At 36.5% G+C, this 15098-nt stretch overlaps 1 protein-coding gene and 1 pseudogene across 5 annotated transcripts in view; one reads left to right on the top strand and one right to left on the bottom strand.

The window, feature by feature from the left end:
• The window catches only part of HECTD1 (HECT domain E3 ubiquitin protein ligase 1), a 95679-nt gene that overhangs the window by 30198 nt on the left and 50383 nt on the right, over nt 1–15098 (top strand). For all 5 annotated transcript variants that reach the window (XM_061180748.1, XM_061180745.1, XM_061180744.1 and 2 more), the window contains exons 3-10: nt 1873–2107; nt 5355–5582; nt 6594–6875; nt 6972–7242; nt 7987–8063; nt 8149–8247; nt 12124–12238; nt 12824–12998. In XM_061180748.1, coding sequence (XP_061036731.1) covers nt 1873–2107; nt 5355–5582; nt 6594–6875; nt 6972–7242; nt 7987–8063; nt 8149–8247; nt 12124–12238; nt 12824–12998 — 1482 coding nt within the window. The remainder of the gene's footprint in view (nt 1–1872; nt 2108–5354; nt 5583–6593; nt 6876–6971; nt 7243–7986; nt 8064–8148; nt 8248–12123; nt 12239–12823; nt 12999–15098) is intronic.
• LOC133085773 (translation machinery-associated protein 7-like) lies at nt 4978–5235 on the bottom strand (annotated as a pseudogene).

Here is a 15098-nt window from a genome sequence, read left to right as displayed (position 1 = left end):
TTTCTCTTAGAAATAAAATTGATCACAGTTAACAGCTGAGAACCTATGTTTAGAACTTTCTGTGTGGTTTTTTTTTTTAATTGGCCCCTGAGCCATACTTGTTCAGGAGATTTGTCACATTTTAGGGAACACAGCAGGGATCATAGTTATTCCCCAAATAAGCAGATACCACATTTCCCCATGAATTATAGATAGTTATACTGAACATTTCTCTTAAATTTTGTGTTTTGATGTCCAGTTTTTGTACTGTATAAGATAGATGGATATTTTCTTATTTTTAATATAAATCATATGGTAGATCCATTCTTGTCATTTGATGTGAGGACTGTCAACTTAAAAATTTTATTCTTTTTTCAAAAGCTACTGTTTTCTAAGGCAAAAAACATTATATTTAAGAGTGTGTTGTTCCTCAGTAGTATTAACACTTTTACAATCTTGTCTCTTTGGTTTACTACATATGCCAATGTAGAGAGCAGCAAAAATGCTTTAAGATTCTGATATGCTAGTCAGTCTTCTGATCTTACCTGAGAACTATCAGACTATCTCCATAACCTAATCTTAAAGCATTTCCTCCTCAGAAAAATTACTAGTGACTATGTGACCTAGGTTGCCAGTGATGCTGGCTAATAAAAACCACCTGTGTTTAATCAGTGACTGGTCAGTCACTGAATGCAAGAGGTCTTCTAAAATCTTTGATAATATTCCTGCTGCTGGACCCCGTAAGTGAACATCATTCAAGCAGATAATAAAAGTTAGAGTTACTTTGATGTTCATACATTACAGATATTTTTTAAAAGCTACTAAAGATATGTGCACACTAAAAATTGGAGGAAAAATAATTCCACCGAAACGTTGAGAGTCCAGCAAGCCCTCTGTATCCCTCCACGTATCCTCTGTATCTGTACCATTTAGTATAAGGAACTTGAGCATCTACAGATTTTGGTATCCACAGGGGGCCCTGAAATCTTTCCTCCTTGAACACCGAGGGATGACTATAGTGCCTTTTGTGTTATCTGTAGCTCATTTAAAGTTTAGTCTGTGCAGGTAAGTTAAAGTATTTGATGGCATGTAACTGAGATCTCTACTAAATTAAATTATGGTCTTTTATAATTTAAGTGTTGATAAAATATTGATTAAAAAATGCAAAATGTTCTTTTGATAAAACTGTCATGCAGGTTTATATAGCAGGTATTAGCTATTCATAGGAGGGGAGGGGAGCTAACGTTAATTAGTTTAATATGGTGCCAAGGTACTGAGCTAAGTGTTTAATGTATATAATTTCATTTAATCTTCATAACATCCATATAAAGTAGATATTGTTTAGATACTATCTTTGCTTTACAAATCAGGACCAGAAATGCTACATAGCTGTTGTTCTATATGTATTACTCTGGTCTGTTAAACCCCAAATCAGCATTTGTTCCCATACAACATGAATTGAACAATGTCCCTGGCATTCAGGAACTCTTAATGTAAATAAGGAAATAAAATGATACATTAAACTGTGGGAACTGTTTTTATGAGGCTTTAGGAACATGAAAGTACCACCTGACTATTTGGGGAGGTTAGGGAAGGTTTTACAGAGTTGATGTTTGAGCTGAATATTGAATAGGAATTTTTTTTGAACATGGTTTCATGTTAATTCTGCTACTTTAAACTGTTTACAACTTTATATTTTCAGCAATGATGAAATTAGCCTGTGAGTATTATTATGGAAGCAAAAGCAATATGAGAAATATTACCTAATATATATGCAGAAGCAGTATTGAGCATGATGTATTATGATATAGTTTTTATTATCTGTTACTTTGGTGACTTTTTGATGTTAAGAATTTAGTAATCCTAGGTGAAATATGATTTCTTTCACTACAGATGTCCTCCTCGCACTTTCTTACCAGCCCTCTGCAAAATTTTTCTTGACGAAAGTGCTCCAGACAATGTGCTAGAGGTGACAGCCCGTGCCATAACATACTACCTGGACGTATCTGCAGAATGCACTCGAAGGATTGTTGGGGTAGATGGAGCTATAAAAGCACTTTGCAATCGTTTGGTTGTAGTCGAACTTAACAACAGGACAAGCAGAGACTTAGCTGAACAATGTGTAAAGGTAAGTCTTAATTATTTATTGGCCCATTTGAAGATCACTTAGAGAGTAAAAAATATATTTTGAAAAAAAAAAAAATTCTTTCCGTGGTTGAAAACAATGGAAGTCACAGTCCTTATGTACCAAAGGAGATCCCATATGGCTTGGGAAAAGAAATCTTATCTTTGAAGGAAAATTGTAGGTCACTGATAATGCTTTTCTGTGTTGCCTCAGTGCTCTTTGGTTTGTGGTAGCCACTAACACTTTGAGATAGATTATTTCTGTTCTTAACCAAAATGATTTTGTATGCATGCAGTAACAACAGGAACCATGACAACTAACACTGGCCACCAGTGCCAGGCATTATTCTAAACACTTACATATATTAACTCTCATTTAATGTTCATGACAACTCTGTATGAGGTATGTGCTGCTAATATCATCACTTCTGTTTTATAGGTGAAAAAAATTTAAGCATACCAAGATTAAGTAACTTGCTTGGGATGATGCAAGTAGATAGTGGCAGAGAGCCAAGATTCAAAGATTAGGAATTTGAAGATCAGGAAGTCTGGTTCTAGGGCCCATGAATTTAATTGTTTTGCTATACTCCTGTTAGAGTTAGCGGTTTTGTTTTATTCCTGATGGGACTAATTATAAACTTTATGTTACTCTAAAAGCATCAGTACTGGTGAGTAGTTTATTGGAAGTACTTGGTGAACACATTTAGATTTTATGTGATTCTCTTTTTTGATTCCTGTTTCATTCTTTTTATGATTCTTGCTGCTCTTGGTCAGCAATTTTCAAACTTTTTGTCTCAGGATGCCTTTACAAGTCTTAAATTATTGAGGACCCGCAAAGAGCCTTTGTTTATGAAGGTTCTATTTATATTTACCATATTAGATATTAAAACAGAATTTAAAAATATTTATTCATTTATCATAAAATAACAAACTCATTATGTGTTAACATACATTACATTTTTAATGAAAATCACTATATCCTGAACAAAGAGAAAATTAGTGAGAAGAGTAACATTGTTAAGTCTCGTTTGAAATGTGTGGTTTAATAGAAGACAGCTAGGTCCTAATACCTGCTTCTGCATTCAGCCTGTTGCAATATCACACTTCATATAACTTTTAGAAAATGCTGCCTTACGTTCCTGAGAGAATAGGAAAGAAAAAGACAATTAACTGTTATAGTATTATTATAAAAAAAGTTATAACTTCAAGGACCCCTGGGAATGTCTTCCCCATGCTTTGAGAGTTGTTTTTGTAGGTGTTAATATCTTGACTTTCTGCCTCTGTGTTTATAGATTTATTTCTGTCTATGGCCTCAGAGGAAGAGGTATTCGTTTTTCTGTTCAGAGCTTTCCCCCCTCTTATTCTCTTGATCACATCACTTCATTTTTCTTCCAGGACTGGGGTTTTACGCCACTGCATTTATTCACTGACCTATATTTTCAAACTCTTTCTTGTCTGTTAACACCCTGCTCTCCCTTTCTCTGTTTCCTTTGCAGATTATTCTTATTTAATTCATTCTTCAATGGTAGTATTTCCTAAGGTCCTGTTTTTAGCTTCTTAAATCTGTATAAACTTTGCCTAGACAATCTCATCTGTGAGCATCAATACCATTCATATATGAATATATGCCCTTCACATCTTTATCTCTAGAACTGACCTCTCTCTTGAGTTCTGGACTCCATATTCAAAGGCCTGTTGGACATATTCAACTGGATGTTTGAATTCATTGTCTTTGATTACAGATAAACTCCTCTCTTGATAAGTGACATCAACTTGTAGCCAGTCGCTTAAGACAGAAACCTGTGCTTTATCTTTTATTTCCTTTTTTCCACTCCACACGTGTAATTAATGATCAAGTGCCTTTCTGGTTTATTTCCTCCTGTTTGTCCCTGCTGTTATTGTCTTAGTTAAGCCCTCATCCTTTCATGAATATTATTGCTTGAATTTTTGCATTTGCCTCTACACTCTCCCTGTACCCTGCTTCCCACAGATATTAACTGGAAATCTGATCATATTATGTCCTGCTTAAAACATTTTTCTTGCTTACAGAATAAAGTCTAAATTTCTGGTATGCCTGTAAGACCTGTGGACCCTGTTAACTCTTTAGTTCTACCTGAATGCATTAAACATCAATATAATTTAGAAAATAAAAGTGATTTTTAATGTCTTAATATTCATAGAGTCAGTGTGAGGATGATGAATAATGTAATAGCTGGCGTTTATTGAATTTTTAATGTCTAGGACCTTTATAAACTTTTGCTAAATTACTTGTAGTTCTTAGCTTGCCATGCAGGTTTCACCGCCTAAACCTATGCTGTCCAATATGGTAGCTATATGTGACTACTGAACACTTCAGATGTGGCTACCCCAAATTAAGGTGTGTTATAAGTATAAAATATACATGGGATTTTGAAGACATATTACATAAAAGATACCAATAATTTTTATATTGATTACATGTTGAAATAATGATACCTTGGATATATTGGGCTAAATAAAATATGTTAAAATTAATTTCTTCTGTTTTGCTTCACTTTTTTTTAACAAAAGGTTATTCTTTTTTTGTTTTTTAATATTTATTTATTTATTTTTATTTGGTTGCGCCAGGTCTTAGTTTCAGCAGGCGGGCTGCTTAATTGTGGCTCACTGGCTCCTTAGTTGTGGCACGCGAACTCTTAGTTGCAGCATGCATGTGGGATCTAGTTCCCTGACCAGGGATCGAACCCGGGCCCCCTGCATTGGGAGTGCGGAGTCTTAACCACCGCACCACCAGGGAAGTCCTGAAAAGTTTATTCTTAAAGGTACAACAGGCTCCAAGTCAACACTTCATTCTAGCTGTAGGTAGCAGCATGTTATGGCAGGGAATCCAGATGTTTAAACGAGAATGGAATTAAGGATCACCATTGCCTCAGGCACAAGGAACAGTTTTGTGCCAGATTTCTTAATTCCACCTGTGGCCAGGGGGCCTTTCCCCATGGCCTTTGCTTTTAGCTTCTTGAGTTTCTTCTGCAGCTCTTTCTGTTTCTGCTTGAATGCCTTATCTTCCTTGGCCACCTTCTTGGGCTGCTTTAGGGCCTACTTCTTGCCATCTTCACAGCCGGACACAGCTTCTGCGCCCCCTTTCTCAGACCCTGCCCTTTTTGAAATGTGGCTCCTAACCAATTTGGAGGGTGTATTATGTTTTCTGTCATTCTAGAAAATTAAAATTGGACTTAATGTATTCTTTTGTGAATTTTGTTTTACTGTTGTAGGTGTTAGAACTGATATGCACTCGTGAGTCAGGAGCAGTCTTCGAGGCTGGTGGTTTGAATTGTGTGCTTACCTTCATTCGTGACAGTGGACACCTGGTTCATAAAGATACCTTGCACTCTGCCATGGCTGTGGTATCAAGACTCTGTGGCAAAATGGAACCTCAAGATTCTTCTTTAGAAATTTGTGTAGAATCTCTGTCTAGTTTATTAAAACATGAAGATCATCAGGTAACTACATCGCTCTTGTGTACTTTGTTTTCAAAATGTGATTTTATAGCGTCCACTAGTTATAACCACGATATCCAGTGGACTCTTGAACAGGGTGGGGGTTAGGGGTGCCGACCCTCCGCACGGTTGGAAATCTGCACATAACTTTACAGTCGGCCGTCCCTATCTGGGGTTCTGCAGCTGTGGATTCAACCAACTGTGGATCGTGTAGTTCTGTAGTGTGAATTTAGTGGGGAAAAAAATCCACATGTAGGTGGGCCCATGCAGTTCAAACCTGTGTTGTTTAAGGTTCAACCTTAGTGCAATTTGAATTTTTTGCTTGATGAGCTAGAGATAATTTCATCTTCTCTTTCTCTCATCTTATATCTCTATGGTAATCTCTTTCTGTTTTGGCAATGATACGTTTTAAATTATAAAAGTGGTATGTGTTTATTCTTAAAATTTAAACATTTTAGAAGTATATAATTTTTAAAGCTGCACTTATACCCAGTGTAATTTGTTGGCTCAGCACAATTTTGTTGGCTTAAGAGGGTAGTTTTCATTGGAGTAAAATAACAGTATTTAAAATTTTATATGTGTAAACTTTTGTTATATTAGCATCTTTAGAAAATAAAACTTAACTTTTAATGCTTTTTTACCATTTAGATGTTAATTATTTTCAGTTGCTGTCCATCGATTATCTTGGCAAAGTTGTACATAATAATAGTAAATATTTGTTGAGCTTTTACTGTTCCTCTAGGTTCTTTACATATATCATTTCATTTGAGCTCAGACAATGAATTATAAGTTACTGTTACTATTCCCATTTTACAGATAAGGGAACTGACGCCTTGAACAGTTAAGTAACATTTTTAGGTTATACAGTTATCAGAATGTGGAGCCAGGATTCAAACCTAGACAGATTGTATGCTTTGCTACAATTGCCTTTCTTAATAGTCTCAGTATTGAAATAAACAGTACTGGTCATTTTTAGGTGAATTTTATCCATATGTATATTCTTTACATCATTAGGTTTCAGATGGAGCTCTGCGATGTTTTGCATCACTAGCTGACCGATTTACCCGTCGTGGTGTTGACCCAGCTCCATTAGCCAAGCACGGATTAACTGAGGAGCTATTGTCTAGAATGGCTGCTGCTGGTGGTACTGTATCAGGGCCATCATCAGCTTGCAAACCAGGTCGCAGCACCACAGGAGCGCCTTCCACAGCTGCAGATTCCAAATTGAGTAACCAGGTGTCAACAATTGTAAGTCTGCTCTCAACACTTTGCAGAGGCTCTCCAGTAGTAACGCACGTAAGAGTGTTTTTGAATCTTATTTAATCTTTCAGAAGAAGTATTTTGGTGTAGTGCAAGTATGCTAAAACTTTTTTTCTCCCATTCTCTTTTTAGGATCTCCTGAGGTCAGAGCTTCCAGATTCAATTGAAAGTGCATTGCAGGGTGATGAAAGATGTGTCCTTGATACCATGCGTTTGGTTGACCTTCTCTTGGTGCTATTATTTGAAGGACGAAAAGCTTTGCCAAAGTCTAGTGCTGGATCCACAGGCAGAATCCCAGGACTCCGGAGATTGGATAGTTCTGGGGAGCGCTCACATCGGCAGCTTATAGACTGTATTCGAAGTAAAGATACCGATGCACTCATAGATGCAATTGACACAGGAGGTTGGAAAATATTTTTTAAAATATAAAAAGAAAACTGTGAGATAAGGAATTATATAGGCAACTTCTAGTTTCTAGATTTTTAATTTTTTTTTTTTAATTTTTAGCAGTTGTGCCAGAAAATAGAATGGCCAACGTATTCTATATCCTCTCCTCTCCCCATGTATATAAATTATCAGCCTGGTGCATGGTAAGATCTGAGTAAATGCTTGTTATAAGTAAATGAAGTTAACCTGTCTATCGCCAGGAGATCATACCAATTCTAAGGTTAAGTGGAGATTGAATTTAGGGCTGTTGTTTTCTCAAGATTAATGGAAACTGACACAAGTGAATTATCATTATATATAGTAAATTTTTTTTAGACTGCTTCATGAGGTGATCTGCAAATATAAGTTGGTGAAAAATGCTTCTGTGTCATCAGACTTTTGTTTTCTTTTGATTATAGATGTGGTTTAGTTTCTTTTCCTCAGTTATGGTGTGAGGCAACTAATACTCTGAGTTTTATTGTATGTTTGTTTTTTTGTTTCTTATTTTATGTTTATTTTTAATAAAAATTTTAGAATACTTTTTCTTAGCAGAATTTACATTTGCTGATTATTTACTACTTTATAGTTGACCTGAATGTTTAAAATTGGCTGTGTATTTAGTGATTATTAATAACAATCTTTAAATGGTTCCCACTTTAGAAAAGTTCATTATTATTTGTTGACTTTTAAAAAGATTTATTTTTTTCCTTCAAATTTCCAGCCTTTGAAGTAAATTTTATGGATGATGTAGGTCAGACTCTATTAAACTGGGCCTCTGCTTTTGGAACTCAGGAAATGGTAAGCTAATAAATAAAAGCTAATGTTTTAAATCAAAGATAGCAATATTAATAAGGCAACTTTATGATTCTCCATCATTTTACAGGTAGAATTTCTTTGTGAAAGAGGTGCTGATGTTAATAGAGGTCAAAGGTCATCATCATTACATTATGCTGCATGTTTTGGAAGACCTCAAGTAGCAAAGGTAAAATCCAGGTTTTTAAATTATTAATTTAATATTTAACATTTACATGGTTCTGAAATTAGAATGAAATGAAAACTTTTATTCTGATAAGCCGTGCTTCCATGCTATCTCCGTTTGCTCCATTTCCCTATCCCCACTACAGGTAGGCGTTTTTGATTGGTTTTTTTTTGTTTATCTTTTCATTGTTTCTTAATACAGATGCAAGCAAGAATAAATATGTATGCTTATTTTCTCCTTATACGAAATGTAACATATACACTGATTTATACTTTGCTTTTTTCATCTAATAATACACATTTTTCATTTAGTAATACACAATGAGACTTCTCCCTATTAGTATATAGAGAGTTTTTGTACATCTGTATACTTACCATGTGTGAATGTACTGCAGATTTATTCAACCAGTCATCTATTGCTGAAAACTTGTTTTTTTCCCGATTTCTTACTCTTGGTAATGAATAACTTTATACATGTTTCTCTTATTTCTGTTTATCAATATAGCAAATATTTTATTTGCTGAAGAACATAATATCTTTGACTCTTAGATTAGCAAAGGACTTTGGAGAGTTCTTTTTCTTTTTCCTATTTCCGTTTTGTTATGTTTGTTCCTTTGTTTTCTCTTTTAGATTCTTTATGTAAATGAAATCATACAGTATTTGTCTTTCTCTGTTCGACTTATTTCATTTAGCATTATACCCTCTAGGTCCATGCGTGTTGTCGCAAATGGCAAGATTTCATTCTCTTTTATGGCTGAGTAATATTTCATTGTGTATATATATACACCACATGTTCTTTATCCATTCCTCTATCGTTGGGCATTTAGGTTGCTTTCATATCTTGGCTGTTGTAAGTAATGCTGCAATGAACATAGGAGTACACATATCTTTTCCAATTAGTGTTTTCATTTTCTTTGGATAAATATCCAGGAGTGGAATTACTGGGTCATATGGTAGTTCTTTTTTTTTTTTTTTTTTTAGGTATTTATTTATTTGGCTGCATTGGGTCTTAGTTGTGGCATGTAGGGTCTTTCACCACGGGGTGCAGATTCTTTCTACTGTGGAGTGTGGGCTCCAGAATGCATGGGATCTGTACTTGCAGCACGCGGGCTCAGTAGTTGTGGCACACGGGCTTAGTTGTCCCGCGGCATGTGGGATCTTAGTTCCCCAACCAGGAATCAAACCCGCGTCCCCTGCATTGGAAGGCAGATTCATAACCAGTGGACCACCAGGGAACTCCCTGGTAGTTCTATTTTTAATTTTTTGAGGAATCTCCATACATCCTTACTGTAGATTTTTTTTTGTACAGTTAGGAGAAATTGAGGTCCAGAAAGGTCAAATGATAAGGGTTGAACCAAATGTATGATCTAGGTCTCAAGAATCTTCATATTGTGAAGGAATTTGTCATAATATATTTGCTAAGAAGTCAGGCACACCTGGATTCCAGTCTCAACTCATTAACAAAAAAGGCTGTCTGGCCTTGGACCAGTTTCTTAAGTTTGACTTATAGTTTTATTAATAAAATGTATATACACTCCTAGTATTTTATTTATTTATTTATTTACTTATTTATTTATTTATTGTTGACTGCACTGCGCAGCATTTGGGATCTTAGTTCCCACAGGGAACGAACCTGTGCCTCCTGCAGTGGAAGCGCAGAGTCTAAACCATTGGACTACCAGGGAAGTCCCTGCTAGCCTGCTTATTGTGATAATTAGGAAAAAATACATGAAAAACACTTAGTATAGTAGCTGGCACATTGTATGTAGATGCTTAAATGGTAGCTGCTACTATTGTCACAGTATTGCTAGTATTGTCTTTACACTGTAAGAAGATTTTTGTTAACAACTTAGCTTTCTAGGTGGTCTCTTCAAGCTCGAATTCTGTCAGTTTGAATTGGTTAATTTTTAGAGAATGATGTTCCTAAGGGTGGTAAAAATTTTTATTAAGCCAATTTTTTTTCTGAACCCTTACTGTTTTGCAGTTATGGGTAGCTGAGTGGGAGAAGGAGCCAAATGAATTGTATCTAACCTTAACCTATCTTGATTATACATCAGCCTGCAATGAGCTATAGCTGCCATTACTAATAATGATATAATAGTGCTCACCAAGCACTTATTTTGTGCCAGCCAGGGTCTGAAGCATTTAACATGTTTTATCATTCTTCACAGGTTCTTCTGTTTTTTAATTGATTCTAAGATATTACCCACCCCCCCCATAGACATTTTAACATCTTTTAACTAAGGAAAGTCTTATAATTGCTATTGGCCAGATAGAAATTGCAGCATAGTTGTTATTACCTGTCAATTCAATACAAATTGTGAAATGGATTTTAGTAACTTGAGTGAAAAATCCTTTCTGATAGAAGAGCACGCTCAGTAATGCTGTGTCACTAAACTCTTTATGGCACAGATGACAGCATTGTGTGTAGAAACACAAATATTGGTGACTTCGGATCAAAAAGAAATTATGAACAATTGTGCTCAGAATGTGAAGTTACAGAAATATCTTATTATATTTCTTTCTTTTTTTTAAAAAAAAAAACTTTTTTAAAAAATTTATTTATTTATTTATTTTTGGCTGTGTTGGGTCTTCGTTTCTTTGCGAGGGCTTTCTCTAGTTGCGGCAAGCGGGGGCCACTCTTCATCGCGGTGCGCAGGCCTCTCACTGTTGCGGCCTCTCTTGTTGCGGAGCACAGGCTCCAGATGCGCAGGCTCCATAGTTGTGGCGCACGGGCCTAGTTGCTCCACGGCATGTGGGATCCTCTCAGACCAGGGCTCGAACCCGTGTCCCCTGCATTGGCAGGCAGACCCTCAACCACTGCGCCACCAGGGAAGCCCTTATTATATTTCATTTATTTTTTAAATTTATGTTTGTCCAAGTAATACATGAAAAAAAAATCTAAGTTTATAAAAGTTCTTTCAATAAGTTAAAAAAAAAATCCAAGCAATAGAAAAGCATTGTTGCAAAATTAATTGGCATTGTTTTTTCTTTCTTAGTAGTACTTAATTATAATCTCTGTCAATTATAATATCAGATTATAAAATCAGATTATAAGTATCTGTGGCATCCTAGATTTGATGAAATACTGAGTTATTCTGATTCAAACTCCAACAGTTTGGAATTTTTAGCCAGTACTGCATACTTTTCTGATGAATGTATGTACTCACTTATTTGTCAGATATATTGTGTTACAACAAAGTTCAAAAAGCTGCAGCTCTGAGGCTGATAGGAAAAATGTGAGATGTGTTCTCTGTTCAAAAGAGCTTACAGTCTGCTGGGGAGAGAGTCCAGTGTCCATTAAAAATTGGTGAATTTCCCTGGCAGTCCAGTGGTTAAGACTCCAGGCTTCCATTGCAGGGAGCGCAGGTTTGATCCCTGGTTGGGGAACTAAGATCCCACATGCCGCGAGGTGTGGCCAAAAAAAAAAAAAAAAAAGGTGAACAGTGCGAATTAGTATTTAAGACCTAAATTTGGTAGTTCATTCTAGAAGAATCAATTTAACTTGGTAATTGGCAGTATACACGAAATGATGAAGATGATTACCACACCACAAACTGAATATTAGTACCTCTGTTAAAGTAAGGAAATTGACTGGAGCAGTTTGATGCAGAAGATGACAGGTTCAGATGTGAACGTACTTAATTTGAGATGTTAATAAATAACCAAGTGACATTAATCTATAAGTTTTTTCAAGATATAACTAAACCACTTTTAAGGTGTTGTATGCAAAGGCAGAGATTTGAATTGGTACCTGCTTGATTAATTCTGTAAGTCTGCAGTCTGAAGTATGTCAGTGCAATCTAAAGGTTGCAGAATTGGATATTGAAGAAATAAGGTGTTAATTATTATATCCACATTAAATGCTTTTCTTTTCTAGACTCTCTTACGGCATGGTGCAAATCCAGATCTGAGAGATGAAGATGGGAAAACTCCACTAGATAAAGCTCGGGAAAGGGGCCATAGTGAAGTAGTAGCTATTCTTCAGTCTCCAGGTGAGTGGTAATATCTTTCCTTTTAAGCCATCTGCTATTACTTTTCAGCTTCACTTCCATAGAAGTAGCTTTCTGTAGACATGTTAACATTATATAAAGAAATCATTTCTGTGAAGTCAAATAATTACATACACACACACACACACACACTTATATTTGATAAACATTTAACAGTGTACTATTCTGTGTTCTTTGAGACTGTGGCTGCATGATTCCAAAAAGGCCAAATCACAAGTTTAAGGGGTGTGGGAATGTCATAAAGAATAGTTGCTTATTGCATAGACAGAGTACTTTGACCAAATTTTTAAGTTTTCTCAGAGTAGATGAATGCAGAGTCTCTGTGAAATATTTTATGGAATCAAGTGGAGTATCCAAAATTATCTCCTTAAGTTGTGATTCAGCTTCTTGGAGGTACTAATGTTCTTTAGTAGTTTTACAAACGCCTTTGATAGATACAACATCCTAATTTGTTTGACTATTGTTAATTAGGGTAATTATAGTTGATTTTATAGTACATTTTAATATTTTTTCATTGAAAGAAAAATTTTCCAGAAAAGTATTTTATTGAACAATATTTGTCTGTAGGTGATTGGATGTGTCCAGTTAATAAAGGAGATGATAAGAAAAAGAAAGATACAAACAAAGATGAAGAAGAATGTAATGAGCCGAAAGGAGATCCAGAAATGGCACCCATATACTTGAAAAGGTTACTGCCAGTATTTGCACAAACATTTCAGCAGACTATGCTGCCTTCTATAAGGTAGTTATCCGTACTATTTGTATTTACTAGTTAAAATATGCTAATTATATACCTTTATTTATCTCACTTTTCCAGAAGGATGTGAGGTTTATTTTAATATTGAAAAGGTATGGTAAGAATAAAAATTAGATTGGAGAGTTAAATCTTTCCTTCTGATGATCTGACTTAAGAGAAGGAGTTTAGAAAATTAAGAAAACTAGACTAACACAGTTTTTGTAGCTCTCTGAATATCAATTCTAGAGGAATTTTTATAAGTACAACAAACATTTATTGAGCTTTATGGAGGCCTTTTTGATAGAGTCAGTGTAAGCTGCCCACTGGAGGAGTTCCCAAAGAATTAAGACTTGGTCCTGTTTATGTGCCCTTGCAAGCTGGTGAGGAAGAAGTGAGTAACAATACAGAGTGGTTAAGTAGTAGCTTAGACATATATTCCCTAGGGGTATAGATGGTTTAACAACTAATTGGCTGGGCAAATTGGAGATTTTATGCAGAAATGAGATTTAAATTGGGGTTTAAAGGATACTTGGAAGTTTTCTAGGCAGATGGATTTAGAAGGATCAGTGTGCAACAGTGTGTGCAAAGGCATGGAGGTATGAGTCAATTCATCCTGGTGCAGGTCCTGGTGGCTCTCCCTCTATAGTGTGTCCAAAGTCTGCCATTTCTATCCATCTATTGCTAATACTCTGGTCCAAGGTGCAATAGTCTGTAGTTTGGCTACTATAGTTGCCTCTAAAGTAGTCTTTCTCCTCGTCTTCTATCTTGTCCCTCTACAGTCTGTTCCTACACGTTATGCTGAATTAGTTTTTTTTTTTTTTTTAATAGATTTATTTATTTATTTATTTTTGGCTGCGTTGGGTCTTTGTTGCTGCGTGCGGGCTTTCTCTAGTTGCGGCGAGTGGGGGCTATTCTTCGTTGCGGTGCGCGGGCTTCTCATTACGGTGGCTTCTCTTGTTGTGGAGCACGGGGTCTAGGCGCGTGGGCCTCGGCAGTTGTGGCATGCGGGCTCAGTACTTGTGGCTCTCAGGCTGTAGAGCGCAGGCTCAGTAGTTGTGGCACATGGGCTTAGTTGCTCCACGGCATGTTGGATCTTCCCGGACCAGGGATCAAACCTGCGTCCCCTGCATTGGCAGGTGGATTCTTAACCACTGCGCCACGAGGGAAGTCCCTTTTTTTTTTCTTTTTAATTAATTAATTAATTTACTTTGGCTGCACTGGGTCTTTGTTGCTGCACGCAGGCTTTCTCTAGTCGCAGCAAGCGGGGGCTACTCTTCGTTGTGCTGCATGGGCTTCTCATTGTGGTGGCTTCCTTTGTTGCGGAGCACGGGCTCTAGGCGCACAGGCTTCAGTAGTTGTGGCATGCGGGCTCAGTAGTTGTGGCTTGTGGGCTCTAGAGCGCAGGCTCAGTAGTTGTGGCGTGGGCTTAATTGCTCCGCGGCATGTGGGATCTTCCCGGACCAGGGCTTGAGCCCGTGTCCCCTGCATCAGCAGGCAGATTCTTAAGCAACTTGCCACTAGGGAAGTCCCCTGAATTAGTTTTTAAATCATAATTATATCACATCATCTTCTGACTTAAACCCTCCAGTAGCTTCTAATTGGCCTTAACTAAAACCTAACTTCTTAACACTCAGGCTTGGAAGATCTTGTATAAGTCCCACCCAGGTCTCTGACCTCATTTGGTACTATATAACACCTAGCCCATTACACTTACACTATGCTAGCCTTCTTTCTGGTTTTGGAACATTCTATGTACATTCTTACCATGGGGCTTTTGCACTTACTTCACTTTGTTGGAAACTTTCTATTCCCAGGGCATTTGAATGGTTGGTTACTTCATATCATTCAGGTCTCAGTTCAAATGCTTATGTCCATTGACATTTATCCACCTAATTTAAATTTACCCCTAGGATACTTTTCATGTCAATCATGATGTTTTACTGTCTTCACAGAGTTTATACTGTCTGAAATCTTGCTCTTCTTTGAGTTTTTGTTTGTTTTATTGTCTGTCTCCCCTCTAAAGCTCCATGAGAGATGGCCTTATGTCCTGCCCTATTCCTACAAAGACAAGGAGGTATAGAATAGGGCTTGATATTTAGTAGATCT

Source organism: Eubalaena glacialis, chromosome 2, assembly GCF_028564815.1.
Source record: "Eubalaena glacialis isolate mEubGla1 chromosome 2, mEubGla1.1.hap2.+ XY, whole genome shotgun sequence".
Taxonomy (NCBI): Eukaryota; Metazoa; Chordata; class Mammalia; order Artiodactyla; family Balaenidae; genus Eubalaena; species Eubalaena glacialis.
This window is presented reverse-complemented; position numbering and strand designations above follow the sequence as displayed.